The following is a 23374-nucleotide window of genomic DNA, read 5'->3' on the forward strand; positions in this document are numbered from 1 at the left end:
AGGTTTTGTGTCTGTGATTTAAATCAAATGCACTTTAAAATGGAAGTGTAATTAATAAAGCTTTTTTTTCAAAAGTGATGAACCTGGACCCATATTTACTGGCCAGGGATATGTTTCCAGGACATTTTACTAAACACGTGGGAATGTTAATCCGGATAAATTCACACGTGAGAATGAGAGTTTTAATTTGTAATAGTTATTTAAAATTTGGGACATGTGAAATGATTCTGACCAATCCTGTGTTGGATTGATCTTGGGTTAAACTTCCTGTCAGGTCCAAAGATTTATTCCTGATGCAATTAACACAATGAAAAGGAAATTGGATACTGAAGGAAAGAGTTTAAAAGGAGAGATTATAAATAGAAATAGATATATCGCAAGGGGGATAGAATATAAAAGCAGAGATGTCTTGCTGCATCTGTACAGGGCATTGGTGAGGCCGCAGCTGGAATACTGTGTGCAGTATTGGTCCCCTTATTTGCGGAAGGATATATTGGCCTTGGAGGGAGTGCAGAGAAGGTTCACCAGGTTGATACCAGAGATGAGGGGTGTTGATTATGAGGAGAGACTGAGCAGATTGGGTTTGTATTCATTGGAATTTAGAAGGCTGAGGGGAGATCTTATAGAGACCTATAAGATAATGAAGGGGCTGGATCGGGTAGAGATGGAGAGATTCTTTCCACTTCGAAAGGAAACTAGAACTAGAGGGCACAGCCTCAAAATAAAGGGGGGTCAGTTTAGGACAGAGTTGAGGAGGAACTTCTTCTTTCAGAGGGTGGTGAATCTCTGGAATTCTCTGCCCACTGAAGTGGTGGAGGCTACCTCGTTGAATATGTTTAAATCACGGATAGATGGATTCCTGATCGGTAAGGGAATTAGGGGTTATAGGGATCAGGCGGGAAAGTGGAACTGATCCACTTCAGATCAGCCATGATCTTATTGAATGGCGGGGCAGGCTCGAGGGGCTAGATGGCCTACTCCTCCTCCTATTTCTTATGTTCTTATGAAATGATTCCCAGACTGTGTGGTTGTTCGATTAAAACAAAGGAAGGGCACCGATATCCATTTGAGAACTTTTAATCCACCCTTTTCAAACTAAGAGAGTCGATGTACAAAGAAAGACCAGGGATGGTAGATATGGGGGTCTGGAAAACATCATGATGGGGGCACCGATCTGTTCATGAGATGATCACAAAGCCCCATGATGCCCAGATACTAACTGATTGGACCTATATATAAGGTATGTAATCTATAACCATTCTGATTGGATTGTGTCCAGCTGGGATGAGCTGAGTAACTGTATAAGAATTGATGATTTTCCTTGTGGGGTGGAGTTGTACATAGTCAGCCCCTGTGGCTACTCCCCACTGTAAGAGTTTTAACAACACCAGGTTAAAGTCCAACAGGTTTATTTGGTCGCCAATGCCATTAGCTTTCAGAGCGCTGCTCCTTCGTCAGATGGAGTGGAAATCTGCTCTCAAACAGGGCACAGAGACACAAAATCAAGTTACAGAATACTGATTAGAATGCGAATCTCTACAGCCAACCAGGTCTTAAAGATACAGACAATGTGAGTGGAGGGAGTATTAAGCACAGGTTAAAGAGATGTGTATTGTCTCCAGACAGGCATACTTCTCCCCACTGGCATAACTCAATAAACTGTTTGTCAATTGAATCAGGCTTGAGTGTTGAATGATTCTTCTGAGTTCATTCCCAAAACACACTGGGTACGTTACCACTGGAGACCAGGTATTGCCAAAACCTTCAGACAATACAAAGACTCATGAAAGCCAGTGCCCCAGTTTAAAGACATATCTTCTATTTGACCAACGATTGAAGGGAGAAATTATTGGACGGTGTTAATCCTGCTCGAGAAGAGAAGCATCCTGATCTAATAACTCTGACAATCATTAGGATAGATCAATAATACATTCTTCATATCAATTCTCCTGCCTTTCATCAGGTGTAAACCAATCATTTTCAATACAAATCAATCCTTAATTACACGTCATATACTTTAACCAATTGCATTTTACCCTCTGACATAATGGGATTTCATTGGTCCGTAGAATCCGGACACTTCCTCCCCCTATTGCTGACTCTGCTTCCCCTTGTTGCTGAGCAACCCCAGAAGCTTAGCTACAAAGGTCAAAGTTAATGTTCCAATCGGCTCTTATTCCGTCACTGGCCAAACCAGACAAATGCACGTTTTCACGTCTGAGAAGACACTGTCTTGTCTGGCCAGTGTGAATCAATCATATTCATGAAGCTGCCTTTAGAAACTTTGTTAAAAACTTCCTTGAAAAGGTTGGCGCATTCTGTGGCTTCATTGTTCCGAAGAATGTAGCCTGTCTGTAAGTATCCCTGTACCATCATGCCTTGCAGCAGCCTGCCTTTGGCTAAAGTTTCCAATTGCTTTTAAAAATACAGCTAACATACATTTTAAAATCAGAAAATTCATGTCTAAATCAGAATTACTTGTTTAAATCTCTTACTGTGTTCACATGTGTAGACTGTTCCCTTGTTAGCTTCTCAGTCTGATTTAGTCATTGAACTCAATGCTGGTGGTTCTGTTAGTGTCTGAGATGCCTCATGGTTTAAAATTTCTCCAACCTATTAGAAATTTTCTCCAACAGCTTGCCATTGTGGAGCTCGGAGTACAGCACTTGTTTCAGGAGTCTTGTGTGGGGCTTGTGGACAATGTGCCCCGCCCATCGCAGCTGGTCAAGTGTGACCAGTGCCTCGATACTGGGGATATTGGCCTGGGAGAGGACAGTCACGGTGGTAAGCCTATCCTGCCAGTGGATTTGCAGGATTTTGTGGAGGCAACATTGGTGACATCTCTCCAGGGATTTGAGGTGTGTGCTGCGCATTGTCCATGTTTCTGATGGATACAGGAGGGCAGGGACCACGGCTGCTCTGTAGACCATGAGCTTGGTGCTGGATTTGAGGTCTCGGGCTTTGAACTCTGTTCCTCAGGCGTCCGAAGCCTGCACTGGCGCATTGGAGTCGATGCTGGATTTCATCGTCGATGCCTGCCCGTGCCGACAGGATGCTCCCGAGGTGTGGGGAATGATCCACGTTACCCAGGGGCTCACTGTGGATCTTGATGGTCGGGAGGGGGAGCAGGAGTGGGCTGGTCGAGAACCTTTGTTTCCCGGATGTTTAATCTGAGTCCCATTCTCTCATATGTCTCAGTGAATATGTCGACGAGTTTGTAGATAAGTTTAAGGTTTTTGATTAGTGTCACAAGTGGTCTTACATTAACGCTGCAATGAAGTTACTGTGAAAATGCCCTCGATCAACCTCTGAGTGTGCGCACAGACACACTCAGGTCGTGAACGAAGATCAGTCCATCGTTCAAACCAGCCTCCCATCCATTGACACTGTCGACACTTCCCACTGCTTCGGAAAAGCAGCCAGCATTATTAAGGACCCCACACACCCCGGACATTCTCTCTTCCGCTTTCTTCCATCGGGGAAAAAAAAACAAGTCTGAGGACACGAACCGACCGAGTCAAGAACAGCTTCTTCCCTGCTGCCATCAAACTTTTGAATGGACCTACCTCGCATTAAGTTGATGTTTCTCTGCACCCCAGCTATGACTGTAACATTCTGCACTCTCTCATTTCCTTCCTTATGTACGTTATGGTTTTTCTGTATCGCGTGCAAGAAATAATCCTCTTCACTGTGTACTAATACGTGTCAATAATAAATCAAATCAAATACGCATTTTCTTCATTCATTTATGGGACATTTATTGCCATCCGAGTTGCCCTTGGAGGGCATTCGAGAGACAACCACATTGCTGTGGCTCTGGAGTCATATGTAGGCCAGGCCAGGTAAGGGCAGCAGATTTCCTTCCCGAAAGGGCACTGGTGAACCAGATGGGTTTTTCCGACAATCGACAATGGTTTCATGATGATCAGTAGGTTCTTAATTTTATTTAATTGAATTCAAATTCCACCATCTGCCGTGGCGGGATTCGAACCCGGACCCCCAGAACATTAGCTGAATTTCTGGATTAATAGTCTAGCAATAATACCCACTCGGCCATCACCTCCCCCCAACCCCCCTTAGAGTCTGCGTACTGCAGCCCGATGACTGAGGCTGGGCTGGTCTTGGTTCTGGCCTGGAGGGGTCAGACATTGAAAGTTTCCCACTGGTCCAGTAGGCCAGCTGGACTCCAGTGGGGAGCTTCACGGTGCTGGGGTGGAGTGTTGCTGCAGGGAAGGTGGGGATGAACGTTGGTGCAATGACGCAGCCCTGCTTGACCCCAGTTTGCACTCATTCTGATTGCCTCACCATAGGAAGGATGTGATTGCACTGGAGGGGGTGCAGAGGAGGTTCACCAGGATGTTGCCTGGGATGGAGCAGCTGAGCTATAAGGAGAGACTCGATAGGCTTGGATTGTCTTCTTTCGAGCAGAGAAGGCTGAGGGGGGACATGATTGAGGTGTATAAGATTGTGAGGGGTATGGACAGAGTGGACAGGAAGCAGCCGACAGGAAGCTTAGTTGACGGGTCAATAACGAGGGGGCATCATTTTAAGGTGAGGGGCAGGAGGTTTTGGGGGATTTGAAGAAAAATGTTTTCACCCAGAGGGTGGTGGGAGTCTGGAATTCACTGTCTGGGAGGGTAGTGGAGGCGGGAAACCTCACAACCTTTAAAAAGCACATGGATGAGCACTTGAATGTTTTGACAGTTCAAACACCATCAGCCAAGTGCTGGAAAATGGATTAGTGTAAATTTAGTATAGTTTTGTCAGTGCAGACTCGATGGGCTGAAAGGCCTCTTCTGTACGGTATGACTCTGACTTGTGAACTCGCTGGTGTTTCTGCAGTCGGGATGAATGTGTGAATCCCTTCCCACACACGGTGCAGGGGAATGGCCTCTCCCCAGTGTGAACTCGCTGGTGTGTCCGCAGGGCAGATGACGATCTGAATCTCTTTGTGCAGTGAGAGCAGCTGAAAGGTCTCTCCTCAGTGTGAATGCGCTGGTGGGACATCATTAGCTGAGAGCTTTTGAAATCCCTCCCACAGTCAGAGCATTTAAAGGGTCTCTCTTGGGTGTGAGTGACATTGTGCCTCAGCAAGTAGGGCAACTGACTGAAGCCTTTCCCACACACAGAGCAAGTGAATGACCTCTCCCCAGTGTGAACGAACTGGTGTCTCCGCAGGCCTGATGCCACACTGAATCCTTTCCCACACACACAGCAAGTGAATGGCCTCTCCCCAGTGTGAACTCGCTGATGGCTCTGCAAATCAATTAACTGAGTGAATCCCTTCCCACACACAGAGCAGATGAAAGGTCTCTCCCCAGTGTGAAATCGATGGTGTCTCTGCAGACTGGATAACCGAGTGAATCCTTTCCCACACACAGAGCAAGTAAATGGCCTCTCCCCAGTGTGAACTCGCTGGTGTCTCTGTAAATCAATTATCTGAGTGTATCCCTTCCCACACACAGAGCAGGTGAATGGTCTCTCCCCAGAGTGACTGCGTCGATGAATTTCCAGCTGAGATGGGAAACTGAATCCTTTCCCACAGTCCCCACATTTCCACGGTTTCTCCATGGTTCAGGTGTCCTTGTGACTCTCCAGGTTAAACAATTAGTTAAACTCAAACAGAACACGGGTACAGTCTCTCCCCGCTGTGAATGCTGCGATGTATTTTCAGGCTGTGTAACTGATTAAAGCTCTTTCCACACTCAGTGCACTGGAACACTCTCACTCGGGTGTGTGTGTGTATTTCGGTGCTTTTCCAGTCACACTGAAATTTAAAATCTCCTGAAGCAGACAGAACAGAGAAACATTTCCATTCTGGATTCAAATGTCGATAATATTCAGGTCCCGACGAATTGAGGCCTCTGTCAGATGTTGATGTGACATTTGGTTTGAGATTTCTGTCTGTAAATCCTCACCTTCTGATATCCTGTAAAAGGAATTTACAAAAGTCATCACAGTCAGTACAGGATAGAAATTCAGAACAGACAGTTCTAGTTTCTATGGAACATTCTTTCCTCTCTCATTCCCCAAAAGATGCAAATCTCCATCCCACACACTCTCCCTCCATTCTCACTCTGCTGTATCTAATATTCACCCTGCCAATTCTCCTGAAGGTGCTGATTGACAGATCCATGCTCACTGCTTCCTGTCCTGGATACAGAGAGCTGGAAATCTCCATGCAGCCGCCAGACAGATGTCTACAATACTGGATAAAAGTGTAATATACAGGACATTATTTGAATCGTGATAGAGCAGGCATTTGAGGAAGATTTATACTTGGGGAGGGAGAGCACACGATCTGGAACTCGCTGCCTATAAGGATGGTGAAACAGAAGATGAATGGGAAAGAAATCTCATGATATAGTGGGATCTGGAAAGCAGAATTTATTTCCCTTTCCAAAAGAGAAAATGCTGGAAAATCTCAGCAGGTCTGGCAGCATCTGTGAGGAGAGAAAAGAGCTGACGTTGAGGCCAGATGACCGTTTGTCAAAGCTATTTCCCTTTCTTTCCTTCTCTGCCACCGCTCTGCCTCGTCAATAAGACATTGGGACTCAGAGGGTTGATGCAGTTTGATGGACAAGTTGTCTCCATTCTGAACACTGGGGAACAAGCCCCTCCCACTCATTGACAATATTACCCCGTAAAACGATGCCGGCCTGCGCATGCGCCTTGTTGCATATTGCCCCCAATAAAGATGGCGGCCATGAACACGGCCCGACCATGAGGAGCTGCGGTACCGCTCGGTACAAACTGGGTCCGTGAAGCTCTTTACCGAGGTTCGTGGCTGACACAAGCTGCTTACGCAGCGTTTCCATCCACCCGCGAGATCCCTCGCCCCCTCCGTACCGTCAATCACCGCTAATCTATCTCCGAGCCGAAAAAACAGCCCGTCTCCGTCGCCATTACCCACAATGCGCATGCTCCAGTCAGAGCGGGCTCCGCCCCTCATTCACTGTGATTGGTTGGAGGTCCGAGCGGGAAAGGCTGGTCCTCCAGCCCCTTCTCTTCCCATTGGTCCGGGCTACCGTCAATCAGCCGGGTATTGTGACGGTGGCTTGCTGTTTGTCCAATAATAACAGTGACAGAGTCTCAGTGTAACAATGACCCACACAGGCTCCAATACAATCAGAGTGGGGATGGAGCACAGAGACAACACAGCAAAGCACTGACTTACTCTGAGTGTAACAATGACACACACAGGCTCCAATACAATCAATCAGAGTGGGGATGGAGCACAGAGACAACACAGCAAAGCACTGACTTACTCTCAGTGTAACAATGACACACACAGGCTCCAATACAATCAGAGTGGGGATGGAGCACAGAGACAACACAGCAAAGCACTGACTTCAAAACAGAAAATGCTGCAAAACCTCAGCAAGTCTGACAGCAACTGTGGAGAGAGATTCCATGATGTGGAGATGCCGGCGTTCGACTGGGTCCAACAGGTTTATTTGGTAGCACAAGCCACACAAGCTTTCGGAGCGCTGCCCCTTCGTCAGATGAGTGGGAGTTCTGTTCACAAACAGGGCATATAAAGACACAAACTCAATTTACAGAATAATGGTTGGAATGCAAGTCTTTACAGGTAATCAAGTCTTAAAGGTACAGACAATGTAAGTGGAGGGAGCATTAAGCACAGGTTAAAGAGATGTGTATTGTCTCCAGCCAGGACAGTAAGGGAGATTTTGCAAGTCCAGGCAAGTTGTGGGGGTTACAGATAGTGTGACATGAACCCAAGATCCCAGTTGAGGCCGTCCTCATGTGTGCGGAACTTGGCTATCAGTCTCTGCTCAGCGACTCTGCGTTGTTGTGTCGTGAAGGCCGCCTTGGAGAATGCTTACCCGAAGATCAGAGGCCGAATGCCTGTTTTACACAGCACATGGTCATTCTGAATGGAGAATCTCTGAGTTGTACAATTCACCTCATTCAGGAGCCAGATTGTCTGCTCAGAAAGAGGAAGGTTTCTATGACACCAATGAAAAGCAACACACACACTCACAGACACCCTCACACACAGAGTCTCACACCCTGCAAATTATCTCCTGTCACTTTTAGTCGTTTTGAAATAAATCCTGAATGAACTATAAAATCATTCATAAGTACTTGTTGAGATTCCCCTGAAAGACATCTATACTGTTCATTTCACTCCCTGTAGTTGTGATTTCCATATTCTCGCCACTCTTTGTGTAGAGAAATTTATCCTGGATTTCCGATTGGATTTCTTAGTGACTGTTTTATATTGATTGTCTCCAGTTTCCCAGTAACTTCACTGCAGTGTTAATCTAAGCCTACTTGTGATTAATAAATAAACTTTACTTTTTGCTCTTCCCCACAAGAGGAAACACTATTTCTGTATCGAAGCATTTTATAAATTTGAGGACCTCTGCTCAGGTTACCCCTCAGCCTTCATTTCTCAAGAAAGAAGAACTAGCCTGTCAATCCTTTCCTGATAAAAAAACACACATTTTGAAATTCATTTCTGGGATGTGGGCATTGCTGGCTTGGCCAGCATTTATGGCTAATCCCTGATTGCCCTTGAGAAGGTGGTGGTGAGCTGCCTTCTACATTAAAATCTCATCATTAAAATCTTCTCTGCACCCTCTCCAGTGCCTGGATATTTTTTTAATAATACGGTGACTAGAATGGTATGCAGTGGTCAGTAAGATTCTTGATCAGAGAGTCACAGATTTTCCAAAAGTGGTTTGAGTTTATCCATGGTTTTAAATTAGATTCTTAGGAAGCAACAATTTAAAAATGATGTATAATAAACAAGGGAAAAAAAACAAGACCCATGGCAGGTGAGTAACCGAGGCCCCAGCACTGATCCTGCGTTACCCAAATAGTCACTGCCTGCCAGTTGGAAAAAGACCCGTTTAATCCTACTCTTTGTTTCTTGTCTGCCAATCAGTTTTCTACCCATCTCAGTACAACAGCCCCAATCCCATGTGCTTTACTTTTTGTGAAGAAGTTGCCGAGTTGGCGGACGAGGGGAATCGGGTTCACGTTATCGATCTCAGGGCATAATCATCAACAACTTGTATTTACACAGAGTGTTGTGGGGCTGGAGGAGGTTACTGAGATACCGAGGAACTTTGTTTTATTCATTTTTACGGAATGTAGACGTCACTGGCTGGGCCAGCATTTCTTGCCCATCTCTAACTGCCCTCCATTTCAGAGGGCATTTGAGAGTCAACCACATTGCTGTGGGTCTGGAGTCACATGTAGGTCTGACCAAGTAAGGACGGCAGGTTTCCTTTTCTAAAGGACGTTACTGAATCAAATGGGTTTTTACGACAATTGATTAAAGGTTGAGGTTTGTCATTAGACTTTTAATTGAAGATTTTAATTGAATACAAATTTCACCATTGCCTGTGGTGGGATTTGAACCTGGGTCCCCAGAGCCTTACCCTGAGTCCAGTGATAATTCCACTGTGCCGCTGCCTCCCCTATTCATCCAATTGTTATTGTTTATCTCAGGGCGCAGAAACAACAGAATCCAACTTTGCCGGTCACACATGAAGTCGTCTATGTTTCAGCAGGCTGTAATACTGATTAAATCCCTTCCCACACATGGAGCAGTTGAAAGGTTTTGCCCCAGTGTGAACTCGCTGGTGTCTCTGCAGGCGGGATGGATCAGTGAATCCCTTCCCACACAGGGAGCAGGTGAACGGTTCTGTCGCAGTGTGAGCCCGCTGGTGTTTCAGCATATAGGATGAATCAGTGAATCCCTTCCCACACACAGAGCAGGTGAACGGCTTCTCCCCGGTGTGAATGCGTTGGTGTCTCAGCAGGCCAGATGACTGAGCGAATCCCTTTCCACACACAGAGCACAGGAACGGCCTCTCCCCGGTGTGAATGCGTTTGTGTTTCAGCAGATCATCACTTCTTTTAAAGGTCTTATTGCATTCTGAGCATTGAAAAGGTCTCTTATCAGAGTGAATGTGTTGGTGTTGATTGCAGGAGGAAAACTGAGCAAATCTTTTGCCACAAATGGAGCAGGAGAACGGCTTCTCCCCTGTGTGAATGCGGCGGTGTCTCCGGAGGCTGGATGACTCCGTGAAAGCCTTCCCACACACGGAGCAGCTGAATGCCTTCTCCCCGGTGTGAATAGGCCGGTGACTTAGCAGATGCTGCAAACAAGTAAATGCTTTCCCACAAACAGGGCAAACGTATGGTCTCTCCCCAGTGTGAGTGCCCTGGTGTCTCAGCAGACTAATCCTTCTTTTGAAGGTCTTCTCACATTTAAAGCATTTAAAATGTCTCTTCTGAAAATGAATCTGTTGGTGAACGGTGCAGTGGGAGGACTGAGTGAATCTCTTCCCACACTGGGAGCAGCTGAATGGCCTGTCCTTGGTGTGAACTTGTTGGTGCTCAGTGAGATGCACTGAGTCGCTGAATGACTCTCCACAGTGAGAGCAGCTGAACGGTCTCTCGTGTGTGTGAAGGAGCTGGTGCTCTGCAAGGCGGGAGGACTGGCTGAACCTCTTCCCGCAGTGGGAGCAGCTGAACGGTCTCTCGTCAGTGTGAAGGAGCTGGTGTTGGGCCTGTTCCTCAGAGGTTTCAATGCTTTGCCCAGAGTCAGAGCTTTGAAGAGGCTTCTGAATAATGTGATCGAGTTGGTGAGCCAGCAGGTTGGACGAACACATGAATTTCTTCCCACACACGGAGCAGGTGAATGAACTCTCACTATTGCGAGCTCGCTGTCGTGTCAGCATGTTTTCCAGCTGTATCAATCCCTCCCCACAGGAGGAGCAAGGAAACAGATTCTCACCAGTTTCCAACTGAGATGGTCAATTAAATCCCTTCAGATGCACAAATCTTCAGATCCCAATGAATTGATTGACTCTGTCTGACGTGAGATTTGTTTGTCCAGACTGCAAATCCTCCTCTTCTATTTCCTGCAAAATAAGTTTACAAAGAATTACGTGGCTGGCACGGTGGCACAGTGGTTAGTCCTCCTGCCTCACAGCACCAGGGACCTGGGTTCAATTCCGGCCGTGGTTACCTGTCTGTGTAGAGTTTACACAGTAAGGAGTTTAACAACACCAGGTTAAAGTCCAACAGGTTTATTTGGTAGCAAACGCCACTTGCTTTCGGAGTGCTGCTGTGTGGAGTTTGCATATTCTCCACTTGTTTGCGTGGGTTTCCTCCAGGTGCTCCGGTTTTCTCCCACAGTCCAAAGATATTCAGGTTAGGTGGACTGGCCATGCTAAATTATCCATTTTCCCCCCAGGGTGTGTAGGTTAGGGAGATTAGTGGGGTAAATAAGTTGGGTTATGTTGTTGGGGCCTTGGTGGGATGCTCTGTCAGAGAGTTGACTTGATGGGCCAAATAGCCTCCTTCCGAGCTGTGGAATTCTATGAATATATCTATCCTGAACTGACAGTGATGACTTTTGTAAATTCCCTTTGCAGGATATTGGAAAGGAGGATTTACAGCAAGAAAACACAAACCAAACATTACGTTGAGATCTGACAGTCACTCGGATCATTCGGAGCTGATTGTTATTGTCTTTGAACAGGGAAGGAGAATTGTTTGTTCTGTCTGTGACAATACACAAACGGTTTATCGAGTCTGTACTGGAGTTTATCCTCCACATGAGTCTCCTCTCATTCTGATCACCACATCTCAGCTTTTCACTTGATTTTTCCAATCCCTTTTCTCTCATAGGCTCATATATTTTCCTTTTGAAAGCATCTAAAGTATTTGAGTCAACCACTTCCAGTCGCAGTGAGTTCCAAATTCTAACAACTGTCTGAAGAAAGAAACATCTCCTATTTTCCTGTTTGATTTATTTGTTGTCTGTTCATGGTTCCCAGTAATGGAAGAACCAACAAGTGGAAACATTCCATTCACATCTACCTACTTATCCCATTCAGAAAGCCCATATCAGAAGAGACAACATTTTCTCTTGGTTTGAGCTTGTTGTGTGTAAATCCTCCCTTTCTAACCCCCTGTCACAAAAAAGTGTTCAAAATCCATCACGATAGAAAATACAGGTACAAGTAATTCAGAAAGCTATCATTTGTTATGAGGGGAATGGAGTAAAAGCTGGGAAGTTATGTTTCAGTTGCACACGGTGAGTCTGTATCTGGAGCAACGTCTACATTATCGATTTCCTTATTTAAGAAAAAATATAAGTGCATTAGAAGAAGTTCATAGAAGGTTTAGTCGACTAACACCTGGAATAGGTGGATTGTCTGATGAGGAGCAGTGAGACAGTCTCTGCTCGAGTTTAGCTTCTGCTCGAGTTTAAAAGAGTAAGAGGCAACTTAATTTAAACCTTTCACATCCTGAAAAGTCTTGGATGTGGAGAGGAGTTATAGAGGTTTATAGCATGGAAACAGGCCCTTCAGCCCAACTTGTCCATGCCGCCCCTTTTTTTAACCCCGAAGCTAGTCCCAATTGCCCGCATTTGGCCCATATCCCTCTATACCCATCATACCCATGTAACTGTCTAAACGCTTTTCAAAAGACAAAATTGTACCTGCCTCTCCTACTACCTCTGGCAGTTTGTTCAAGACACTCACCACCCTCTGTATGAAAATATTGCCCCTCTCGACTCTTTTTATCTCTCCCCTTAAACCTATGACCTCTAGTTTTAGACTCCCCTACCTCTGGTAAAAGATATTGACTATCTAGCTGATCTATGTCCCTCATTATTTTATAGACCGCTATAAGTTCACCCCTCAGCCTCCTGCGCTCCAGAAAAAAAAGTCCCAGTCTATCCAGTCTCGCCTTATAACCATCAAGTCCTGTTCGCATCCTAGTAAATCTTTTCTGCACTCTTTCTCATTTAATAACATCCTTTCTATAATAGGGTGACCAGAACTGCACACAGTATTCCAAGTATGGCCTTACCAATGTCTTGTACAACTTCAACAAGACGTCCCAACTCCTGGATTCAATGTTCTGACCAATGAAACCAAGCATGCCGAATGCCTTCTTCACCACTCTGTCCACCTGTGACTCCACTTTCAAGGAGCTATGAATCTGTTACCCTAGATCTCTTTGTTCTATAACTCCCCCCAATGCCCTACTATTAACTGAGTAAGTCCTGCCCTGGTTTGATCTACCAAAATGCATCACTTCGCATTTATCTAAATTAAACTCCATCTGGCATTCGTCAGCCCAATTGATCAAGATTCCGTTGCAATCAGAGATAATCTTCTTCACTGTCCACTATACCACAATCCTGGTGTCTGCAAACTTACTAACCATGCCTCCTAAATTCTCATCCACATCATTAATATAAATGATAAATAACAGTGGACGCAGCACCAATCCCTGAGGCACACCGCTGGTCACAGGCCTCCAGTTTGAAAAACAATCCTCTACAACCATCCTCTGTCTTCTGTCATGAAGGGGCAGTGTTCTGAAAGCTTGTGGCTTGTGCTACCAAATAAACCTGTTGGACTTTAACCTGGTGTTGTGAGACTTGTTCTGTCATCAAGCCAATTTTGTACCTATTTGGCTACCTCACCCTGGATCCCGAGAGATTTAACCTTATGCAACAACTTACCATGTGGTATCTTGTCAAAGGCCTTGCTAAAGGTCATGTAGAGAACATCAACTGCACTGCCCTCATCTACCTTCTTGGTTACTCCTTCAAAAAACTCAATCAAATTTGAGAGATATGATTTTCCACTCCAAAGCCATACTGTCTCTAAATGTCACTCACATGACTATCTCTAATCAGTCCTTGTGTCTCTAAATGCCTGTAGATCCTGTCTCTCAAAATACCTTCTAAAAACTTGTTAGAACTGTTGTTTACTCTTATGGGAGAATCTTGCGGTCACTATTTAAAAAACAGTGCTGCCCATAGAGACAGAGATGAGATGTTTTTCTCTCAGTGGGTCATGAATCTTTGGATCTCCGTTCCTCAAAAGTGGAAGTAGAGCCTGATTTCAATTAGATATATCTCTTGGGGCTAAAGGGATATTATGGGGTGGGGGGTGGGATTAGGGTATTGAATTTGAGGATCAGCCATGACTATAATGAATGGCAGGGAATGCTCAAAGAGCTGAATGGTCTACTTCCGCTTCTATGTAAACATGAGGAGCCTGGGGCTGAACTGTAACGAAAAGGCGATAAGACATAGGAGCAGAATTGGGCCACTCGGCCCATTGAATCTGCTCCACCATTCAATCATGGCTGATATTTTTCTGATCCCCATTCTCCTACCTTTTCCCCATAACCCCTGATCTGCTTATTAATCAACAACCTATCTATCTCTATCTTAAAGACACTCAATGACCTGGCCTCCACAGCCTTCTGCGGCAAAGAGTTCCACAGATTCACCACTCTCTGGCTGAAGAAATTCCTCCTCATCTCTGTTTTAAAGGATCGTCCCTTTAGTCTGAGGTTGTGCCTCTGGTTCTAGTTTTTCCTACTCGTGGAAACATCCTCTCCACGTCCACTCTGTCCAGGCCTCGCCGTATCCTGTAAGTTTCAATAAATTCCTCCTCAACCTTCTAAACTCCAACGAGTACAAAAGCCTTGTAACCGCTTCATGTAAGTACTCTGGGATGCAACCTCTCACACTGAATATGTACATGACCCATAAACTTCTCTCGGCTGCAAACGTGAGGTGCAGCCTGGGAGTGGGTGAAGCTGTTTGAAAATCTATTGTTCATTGTTGGTATGCATTAGGACCCGATGGGTGCATTAGGACCCGGTGGGAGCAGAAACACAAAGACCCGCCCACTCACGGTTGCGTCACCAAGACACCAACGCGTGCGCTCTGCTCCCCGCTGAATCAAGATGGCGGCCGTTAACCTGAGCTTCGTCTCGGGAAAAAGACCTGAAGCTGCAAACACGGGACCTGCGGGCTCATGTTCGAGGTTTGAGGCCTTCACCAGATATTTACAAACCCTCTACGTCCATCCGCCGCTTCCATTACTCCCTCTATGTTTCTGCATCCTTACCGGCTGCTGATGAGACACAGGAACTTCTCTCCAGTTGCTGTCACCCACAAGGCGAACGCCGTTGCTTACTGCGCATGTGCATCTCTCCCATGCAAAGAATAGGGAACTCTTCCTATTGGTCCGGGCCCTCATTCAGTGCGATTGGTTGGAGGACCAGCCGCTCCCGCTCGGTCCTCCAGTCCCGCCCCTCATTCACTCCGATTGGTTGGGTGACCAGCCCCGCCCCCTCTTCCTATTGGTCCGGAGCTGCCGTCAATCAATCCCCGGGCATTGTGATGTGGAGCATGCGCTGTGTCATTGCTGGCCTTGGCGCTTGTTTGTCCCGGAGAAGCGGAGTCCATAAGACCATAAGACATAGGAGCTGAAGTAAGGCCATTCGGCCCATCGAGTCCACTCCACCATTCAATCATGGTTGATTTCAACTCCATTTACCCGCTCTCTCCCCATAGCCCTTAATTCCTCGAGAATTCAAGAATTTATCAATCTCTGTCTTGAAGACGCGTTAGGCGGTGGCTGGGAGGATTTGGAAACACTTTGTGGATCCGCAAACCCTTCAGAATCATTGTCAGCTCCCTGGTTTGCAGCTGCGGGGCTTCTCCCTCCCTCCCGGGAACAGGCCCAGGTTAACGGCCCCATCCTGGCTCAGCCACTGGAGGATGGTTCACATCAGAGGATGGGGGAGGGGGACAATAAGAAATCTTAGAAACCCTACAGCACAGAAAGAGGCCATTCAGCCCATCGAGTCTGCACCGACGACAATCCCACCCAGGCCCTACCCCCATATCCCTACATGTTTACCCACTAATCCCTCTAACCTACGCATCCCAGGACACTAAGGGGCAATTTTAGCATGGCCAATCAACCTAACCCGCACATCTTTGGACTGTGGGAGGAAACCGGAGCACCCGGAGGAAACCCACACAGACACGAGGAGAATGTGCAAAATAAATAAGAGGTTACACTTTGGCCTCAAATCAATGAGGACTCTGATCTCTGGGAAGGAAGGAAACCCTGGGAGGTGGGCGGGGAGGATTCACAAACACCCGCTGGAGGCCCTAACACCCCCAATAAGAGCCATTGGTTTTATTGTCAGTCTGCAGACAGGAGCTGGAGAACTGAATCCATGATGTGGAGATGCCGGCGTTGACTGGGGTAAAGACAGTAAGAGGTTTAACAACACCAGGTTAAAGTCCAACAGGTTTATTTGGTCGCAAATGCCACTAGCTTTTGGAGCGCTGCCCCTTCGTCAGGTGGAGTGGAGAAATGCTCACAAACAGGGCATACAGAGACACAAACTCAATTTACAGAATAATGATTGGAATGCAGTCTTTACAGATAATCAAGTCTTAAAGGTACAAACAATGTGAATGGAGGGAGCATTAAGCACAGGCTAAAGAGATGTGTATTGTCTCCAGACAGGACAGCCAGTGAGATTCTGCAAGTCCAGACAAGCTGTTCGGGTCAATGCGCCTAACCAGCACGTCTTTCAGAATGTGGGAGGAAACCGGAGCACCCGGAGGAAACCCACGCAGACATGGGGAGAATGTGCAAACTCCACACAGACAGTGACCCAAGCCGGGAATCAAATCTGGGTCCCTGGCGCTGTGAAGCAGCAGTGCTAACCACTGTGCTACCGTGCCTCCCAAAACATTAAATCTGTTTCTCTCGCCAGAGGTGCTGTCAGACTCGCTGTGTTTTTACAGCACTTCCTGTTTGTATTTATGAGTTCAAGAGTCAGGCCAGAAAGAAATTTAAAGACAGTTTGGCCCGGTGGGCGAATGGAAGAGAGGGAAGGAGCAGAGGCAGCTGATCAGATTGTCTCAATCTTGGTGACAAAGAAGCTCCATCAGCTCCTCACACTTGTTGGAGGTGAGGATGGAGGAGACGGGAGAGGGGGAAGCCCTTCAAATGGAACTAACATGTTTGAGGTATTAAAAGCATTCATCACACTGTGTTGAACATAAAGCTTGTGTATTTGAGTTCCACCCAAAATATAAACCTTCCAACTGGGCTAGGATTTATCAGCAGAAACAGGCACCAATGAAAATAGTCAGGACCTTGATGTGATTAAGAACAAACTCCAGTCCTTGCAGTCACTCGTGAACACGCTGGTGTTTCAGCAGGTGAGGTGACTGAGTGAATCCCTTCCCACACACGGAGCAGGTGAATGGCCTGTCCCCAGTGTGAATTCGCTGGTGCTTTACCAGGTTGGATGATTGACTGAATCTCTTACCACAACCAGAGCAGGTGAATGGTCTCTCCCCGGTGTGAACTCGCTGGTGTCTCTGCAGGGTGGATGAATCAATAAATCCCTTCCCACAACTGGAGCAAGTGAATGGCCTCTCCCCAGTGTGAACTCGCTGGTGTTTCAACAAGATGAATGACTGACTGAAGCCCCTCCCACACTCAGAGCAGGTGAACGGCCTCTCTCCGGTGTGACCTCGCTGGTGTTTTAGGAGGTTGAATGATTGAGTGAATCTCTTCCCACACTCGGAGCAGATAAATGGCCTCTCCCCGTTATGAATTCTCTGGTGTTTCAGCAGGTCGGATGAATCAGTGAATCCCTTCCCACAATCAGAGCAGGTGAACGGCCTCTCTCCAGTGTGAACTCGCTGGTGTTTCAGCAGGATAGAAGAGGTAGGGAATCCCTTCCCACAATCAGAGCATCTGAATGGTCTCTCTCTAGTGTGAACTCTCTGGTGTGTCAGCAGGATTGATGAGGTAGCGAATCCCTTCCCACACTCATGACAGTTGAATGGCCTCTCCCCAGTGTGAACCCACCGGTGTTTCAGCAGATGGGATGAACAAATGAATCCCATCCCACACTTGGAGCAGGTGAACGGTCTCTCCCCAGTGTGAACTCGCCGGTGTGTCAGCAAGATGGATGAGGTAGTGAATCCCTTCCCACACTCAGAGCAGGTGAATGGTCTCTCTCCAGTGTGATTGTGTCGATGAGTTTTCAGTTCAGATGGGAATCTGAATCTCTTCCCACAGTCTCCACATTTCCATTGTTTCTCCCTGTTGTGACTGCATTTATGTTTCAACAGGCCAGATGATCGGCTGAATGTTCGTCCACACACAGAACAGGTGTACGGTTTCTCTCCACTGTTAACCGTGCTTTCCCCTTCCATGTTCAAAACCCAATGATATTCAGATTACACTAATTTAGGCGATAGTGTCAGATCCTGATGCGATGTTTGGTTTGAGTTTTCTCCCTTCCACTCCTGCACTTCTAATATCCTGTAAAAAAAAAGTCCAAAGTTAAAAATTGAAGCAAATATTTCTCTTGGTTTGAGTTTACTGTGTGTAAATCCTCCCCTTCTCACCCTCTGGAAAAGGAGACTCCAAAATCTATCAATGTCAGTCCAGGATAGAAATTCACATTTTCTCACAGGGACAGTGATAACCGTGCCTGTATCCTGCCCCCGAGAAAGATGACAGCCATTAACCCAAGTCTATCAGTGTTTCTCCTTCACTATTTCATGTGATGTGGGTTTCATTGCCAAGACCAGCATTTATTTCCTGCCCCTGAGGAGGGCAGTTAGAGACTGAATCGCATGTTGACAAGTCTATGGAGAGACAGCAGATGCCCATGAATAAACAGGATGGGTTTTTTAAATTGTTCACAGCTGTAATGGTTACTCAAGTGAAATTATATTCCAGATTTTCCAGCGTTTTATGAATTCTAATTAAATCCCCCCCAGCTCCATGATGGGATTTGAACCCGTCCCCAGAACATTAGGCTGTGTCACTGATGTCACCACCACCTCCCCGATTTTAGAGCTGCTGCAATTACCCCCCGGGTCGGTGCAAACTCGGGCCCGGGGGGGTTTCTTATTCTGGGTTTTGAGGCCTCCTCCACTGGCTGTTTCTGAAGCCTCTGCACTTCCCCGCCTCCCTGCAGCTCCAGCACCCACACTGCGCATGGGCCAGTCCGAATCCGCACAGCGCATGCTCCACGCGGAATCAGGTACTGCGCCTGCGCAAGCGGCTGATATTGTGACAATACGGCACATTCTCTCTCGCTGCGAATGCTGGGTAAGAGCACCGCCATAGGAAGGAGACAATGTTCATCACAAAATTGTATTTTATCATCCAATTACAATCAGAACTATAGGGTTGCTATATAAAATTATTACACCAATTGATACATCTACCAATGTGCGTGGTGGGATTGTCACTGGACGAGCATTCCAGAGACCCAGGGTCCTTTTAGAGTCTACCCCATTCTGCCGTAGGTTGCAGCACGACATAGTTGGGTTGGTCACATGGGCAGAACAGTGGTAGATTTCAAAATATATCACCATTCCTTCACAGTCACTGGGTCAAAATCCTGGAATTCCCTCCCTCACCACATTGTAGGTAAACCCACAGCATACGAGCTGCAGCGATGCAAGAAGGTAGCTCACCACCACCTTCTTAAGGGCAACTCGGGATGGCCAACTAGCGACGCCCATGTCCCACAAATTAATAAAAAAATATGGTATTTAATCTTGATAAGTGCGAAGTGATGCACTTTGGAAGAAGTAACAAGACAAAGAAATAATGAATGAATGGAAGGACACGAGGTAAAATCAGAGGAGCAGATGGATCTTGGGGTACTTATTCACTTAAGGTAACAGAGCAGGTGAATAGAATAGATAAGAAGGCATATGAGACACTTGCTTTTATCAGTCGTGGCATACAGTATAAGAACAAGGAGATAATGTTGGAGGTGTACAGAATGTTGGTTAGGCCACAGCTGGAGTACCGTGTGCAGTTCTAGTCACCTCACTCCAGGAAGGATGTGATTGCACTGGAGGGGGTACAGAGGAGATTCACCAGGATGTTGCCTGGGATGGAACATTTGAGCTATAAGGAGACTGGATAGGTTTGGAGTGTTTAGAGCAGAGAAGGCTGAGGGGGACATGACTGGTGAATAAGATTATGAAGGATATGGACCGGGTGAGTAGAACCCTTGGTTGAGGGGTCAATCATGAGGGGACATAGCTTTAGGGTGCCTGGCAAGAGAGTCAGAGGAGAGTTGAGAAAAAAAAATCAGAGGGTGGTGGGAATCTGTAATAAACTGCCTGGGAAGGTAGTGGAGGCTGGAAACTTAACAACCTTTAAAAAGTATTTGGATGAGCACTTGAAATATTATAGCATTCAGGTAAGGATATGGGACAAGTGCTGGAAAATAGGATTAGCATGGGGTTTAGTGGTAGCTATTGTTGGTGCAGACTCTGTGGGTCGAAGGGTGTTTTCTGCACTGTATGACTATGACTGTAACTCTCGCTCAGTCTCTTTCACTCGAACAGTCTCTGTGTCTCTATCTATTTCCCTCTTTTGGTCTTTGTTCTATCTGCTCACTGTCTTTGTGCAACTAAATTTCACTGGATTGATTCCTGAGATGAGGCGGTTGTCCTTGGAGGACATTCAGTGGGATGAGTCTGTCCTCTCTGAAATTCAGAATCATGAGAAGTGATATAATTGAGAAGGGAGGGAAAAGGAAGGATCAGGAAAGCAGCAAACACTTGATGTTGTTCCAGGAAAAGTGGGGTCTGGTGGTGTGGATGTCAGGTTTTACACAGCACATGGTCAGCCTGTGGATTCACCCAGGATGAAGAATCTCTGAATGATTCTATTCAAATCACCCGGAGAGGAAGCTTTGAGAGGAACCATCTAAGACGGAGCAGCACATAAAGATATCCAAACACAGAGATCCAAACACACTGTCTCTCCCTGTCTCTTACACAGACATGGGCAAACATAGAGACACACCCACAACCAGACAGACATCTTCATTCATAGACACACACCCACACCCAGACAGACATCTTCATTCATAGACACACACCCACACCCAGACAGACATCTTCATTCATAGACACACACCCACACCCAGACAGACATCTTCATTCATAGACACACACCCACACCCAGACAGACATCTTCATTCATAGACACACACCCACACCCAGACAGACATCTTCATTCATAGACACACACCCACACCCAGACAGACATCTTCATTCATAGACACACACCCACACCCAGACAGATATCTTCATTCATAGACACACACCCACACCCAGACAGACATCTTCATTCATAGACACAGACCCACACAGATAATTCCAGCCGGATCATGTGGAGAATACAGCCCATTCTGACTAATACTGGAGATGAAATAACAGTGTCTTTACAAACCACAATGTTTGAGAAATTCAAGTAACCATTACCCTCCAGGGACAGTGAGCAGTTCTGAGGACCCATTTCCACTCCTTTCTCTAAACTTGAGTCTACATTGAACAACATTTGGAACAGCAGCAATGACAAATCACTAACACGGAGCTGCCTCTTGTCAGCCTGGGTGAAGAGCCCTGCTGGGGGATAGTGTAAATTACAGAACAACATCCCTGGGTAATCAGTGTCTCTTGGTTCTGGAATTACAGAAGATGCTAATTCCCCTCACATTGATGGTCCAGTTAATGAAGAGAATTCTAAGACAGGTTTCAAGCATTCAAGTCATTCAAAAATTAAAGCAAAGTTGATTTTAAAAATTTTTTATAATCTGCTCTGGATATGGTTAACATCAGAGCCCAATAAATATAGTTCAGTTCTGGATGTGATTAACAGCAAACTCCAATCTGGCTGGTGTGTCAGCACGTTGGATGACTGATTGAATCCTTTCCCACACTTGAAGCAGATGAATGGTTTCTCCCCAGTGTGAACTCGCTGGTTTACAGTGAGAGGAGATGATTGTCTGAACTCAGTCCCACAGTGAAAGCATCTGAACGGACTCGAGTGTGAGCCCGTTGATGGGTCATCAAGTTCCCAAAACTTTTAAAGCACTTTCCACAGTCTGGGCATTTAAAAGGTCTCTCGTCAGTGTGAATCCGTTGATGGCAGATCAGGTTCGAAGAGTTAGCGAATTCCTTCCCACATTTGGAGCAGGTGAACGGGTTATCCTCAGTGTGAATCCGTTGGTGTGTCAACAGTTCTGTTGATGTAATGAAAGCCTTCTCACACTCAGAGCAGGTGAATGGTCTCTCTCCAGAGTGAATTCGCTGATGAATCAGGAGGTGAAACGACCGGCTGAATTTCTTCCCACACTCGGAGCAGGTGAATGGTCTCTCCCCAGTGTGAACTCGCTGGTGTGTCACCAGGTGGGTTGACTGAGTGAATCCCATTTTGCACTCGGAGCAGGTGAACGGTCTCTCTCCGGTATGAACTCGCTGGTGTGACACCAGGTGGGCTGACTGAGTGAATCCCACCTTGCACACAGAGCAGGTGAATGGTCTCTCTCCAGTGTGAATTCGCTGGTGTCTCACCAGGTGGGACAACTGAGTGAATCCTTTCCCACACTCGGAGCAGGTGAACGGTCTCTCCCCAGTGTGACACCGTCGATGAATTTCCAGCTCTGATGGGGAACTGAATCCCTTGCCACAATACTCACATTTCCACAATTTCTCTCCGTTGTGACTGCATTTATGTTTTGACAGGCCAGATAAATGGCTGAATCCTCGTCCACACACGGAACACGTGTACAGTTTCTCCCCACTGTGAGCGATGCTTTTTCCTTCCATGTTCAAAATCCAATGATACGCATATTACGATAAATTGGGCGACTCTGTCAGATCCTGATGTGATGTTTGGTTTCAGTTTTCCGACTGCAAATCCTCACCTTTGAATATGCTGTGAAATTGATTTAAAAAAGAAAAAAGGGAGTGAGAGAGAACCCACAAAAACACAAAGGCAGGTTGTGAAATGGAGCTGAATGAATCTGGTAATTTGTGGGGCCGGCACTGGGAAAAAGAGACCAAGAAAACTGATGGATTGTCATAAAAACTCAACTGGTTCACTAATGTCCTTCAGGGAAGGGAACCTTTGAGCCAGTCTGAACCTATACAAGACCAGAGCTTCAAGGTGAAGAGGCAGCGGATGGGCGGGATTAAGAGATGTGGGAGGAGAAGAGGTGAAGGAAAGGATACATCTACAACCAGACAGAAACCCCCAAACCCTCAACTTCCACCATTTAGAAAGACCAGGTTCACAGGTGAATGTGAACATCATCACCTCAAAGTCACACAGCATCGCGACTGGACTGAGATCCTGTCCTGGATTAGGAGAAGTTTCCTCCATTTAAAGAGTGAGAAACATGAAACGATTGTCTTCAGTTCACGATACAAACTCCACCCCGTGGACACTGACACCATCCCACTCTGGTGCTGAAGCAGGCTGTTTACAACCAGGTTCAAATATTTATTTTCTAAATCTGACTTTGCAGGGTCGACAAGGCCGTTTCCCGTGTCAAGGCCTATGCCTGGTCTGTGGGAGGAGAAGTACTAGTTGGGTACAACTGAGTGGCTTGCTGTGCCACATCAGAGGGAATTTAAGATTCAACCAGGGAGCTGACAATGATTCTGAAGGGTTTGCGGATCCACAAAGTGTTTCCAAAT

The 23374-nt window shown here is 46.3% G+C and overlaps 3 protein-coding genes across 6 annotated transcripts in view; all 3 read right to left on the reverse strand.

Moving 5' to 3' along the window:
* Positions 1–1394: 1394 nt before the first annotated feature.
* On the reverse strand, positions 1395–6922 carry LOC144486401 (uncharacterized). Of its 2 annotated transcripts, none has more exons than XM_078204441.1 (2): positions 6850–6922; positions 1395–5929 (listed from the first exon to the last, which is right to left on the reverse strand). In XM_078204441.1, the coding sequence occupies exon 2, from the start codon at positions 5569–5571 to the stop codon at positions 4750–4752; it is 822 nt and encodes a 273-aa protein (XP_078060567.1). In that variant the 5' UTR covers positions 5572–5929; positions 6850–6922; the 3' UTR covers positions 1395–4749. The 2 variants fall into 2 exon arrangements, with proteins under 2 accessions (XP_078060567.1, XP_078060566.1); XM_078204440.1 differs by having other exon boundaries at positions 3740–5929; positions 6776–6922.
* A 520-nt stretch (positions 6923–7442) lies between these two features.
* Positions 7443–23374, reverse strand: part of LOC144486399 (uncharacterized) — a 51180-nt gene continuing 35248 nt past the window's right edge. Inside the window, exons 1-2 of one of the 3 annotated variants that reach the window (XM_078204435.1) lie at positions 14934–15129; positions 7443–10904 (exon numbers count right to left, since the gene is read on the reverse strand). In XM_078204435.1, the coding sequence (XP_078060561.1) occupies positions 9516–10721 (1206 nt within the window). In that variant the 5' untranslated portion in view covers positions 10722–10904; positions 14934–15129 and the 3' untranslated portion in view covers positions 7443–9515. Of the gene's footprint in view, positions 10905–13528; positions 13702–14933; positions 15130–23374 lie in introns of those variants that run through there. The other 2 variants (XM_078204437.1, XM_078204436.1) reach the window with 2 other exon arrangements.
* On the reverse strand, positions 16872–23009 carry LOC144486396 (uncharacterized). Its single transcript, XM_078204431.1, is given in 4 exon segments — positions 16872–18050; positions 21568–21718; positions 21721–22048; positions 22935–23009. Coding segments are annotated over 4 exon segments (1578 nt in total). The 3' UTR covers positions 16872–17026.

Source organism: Mustelus asterias, unplaced genomic scaffold (assembly GCF_964213995.1).
Source record: "Mustelus asterias unplaced genomic scaffold, sMusAst1.hap1.1 HAP1_SCAFFOLD_331, whole genome shotgun sequence".
NCBI lineage: Eukaryota > Metazoa > Chordata > Chondrichthyes > Carcharhiniformes > Triakidae > Mustelus > Mustelus asterias.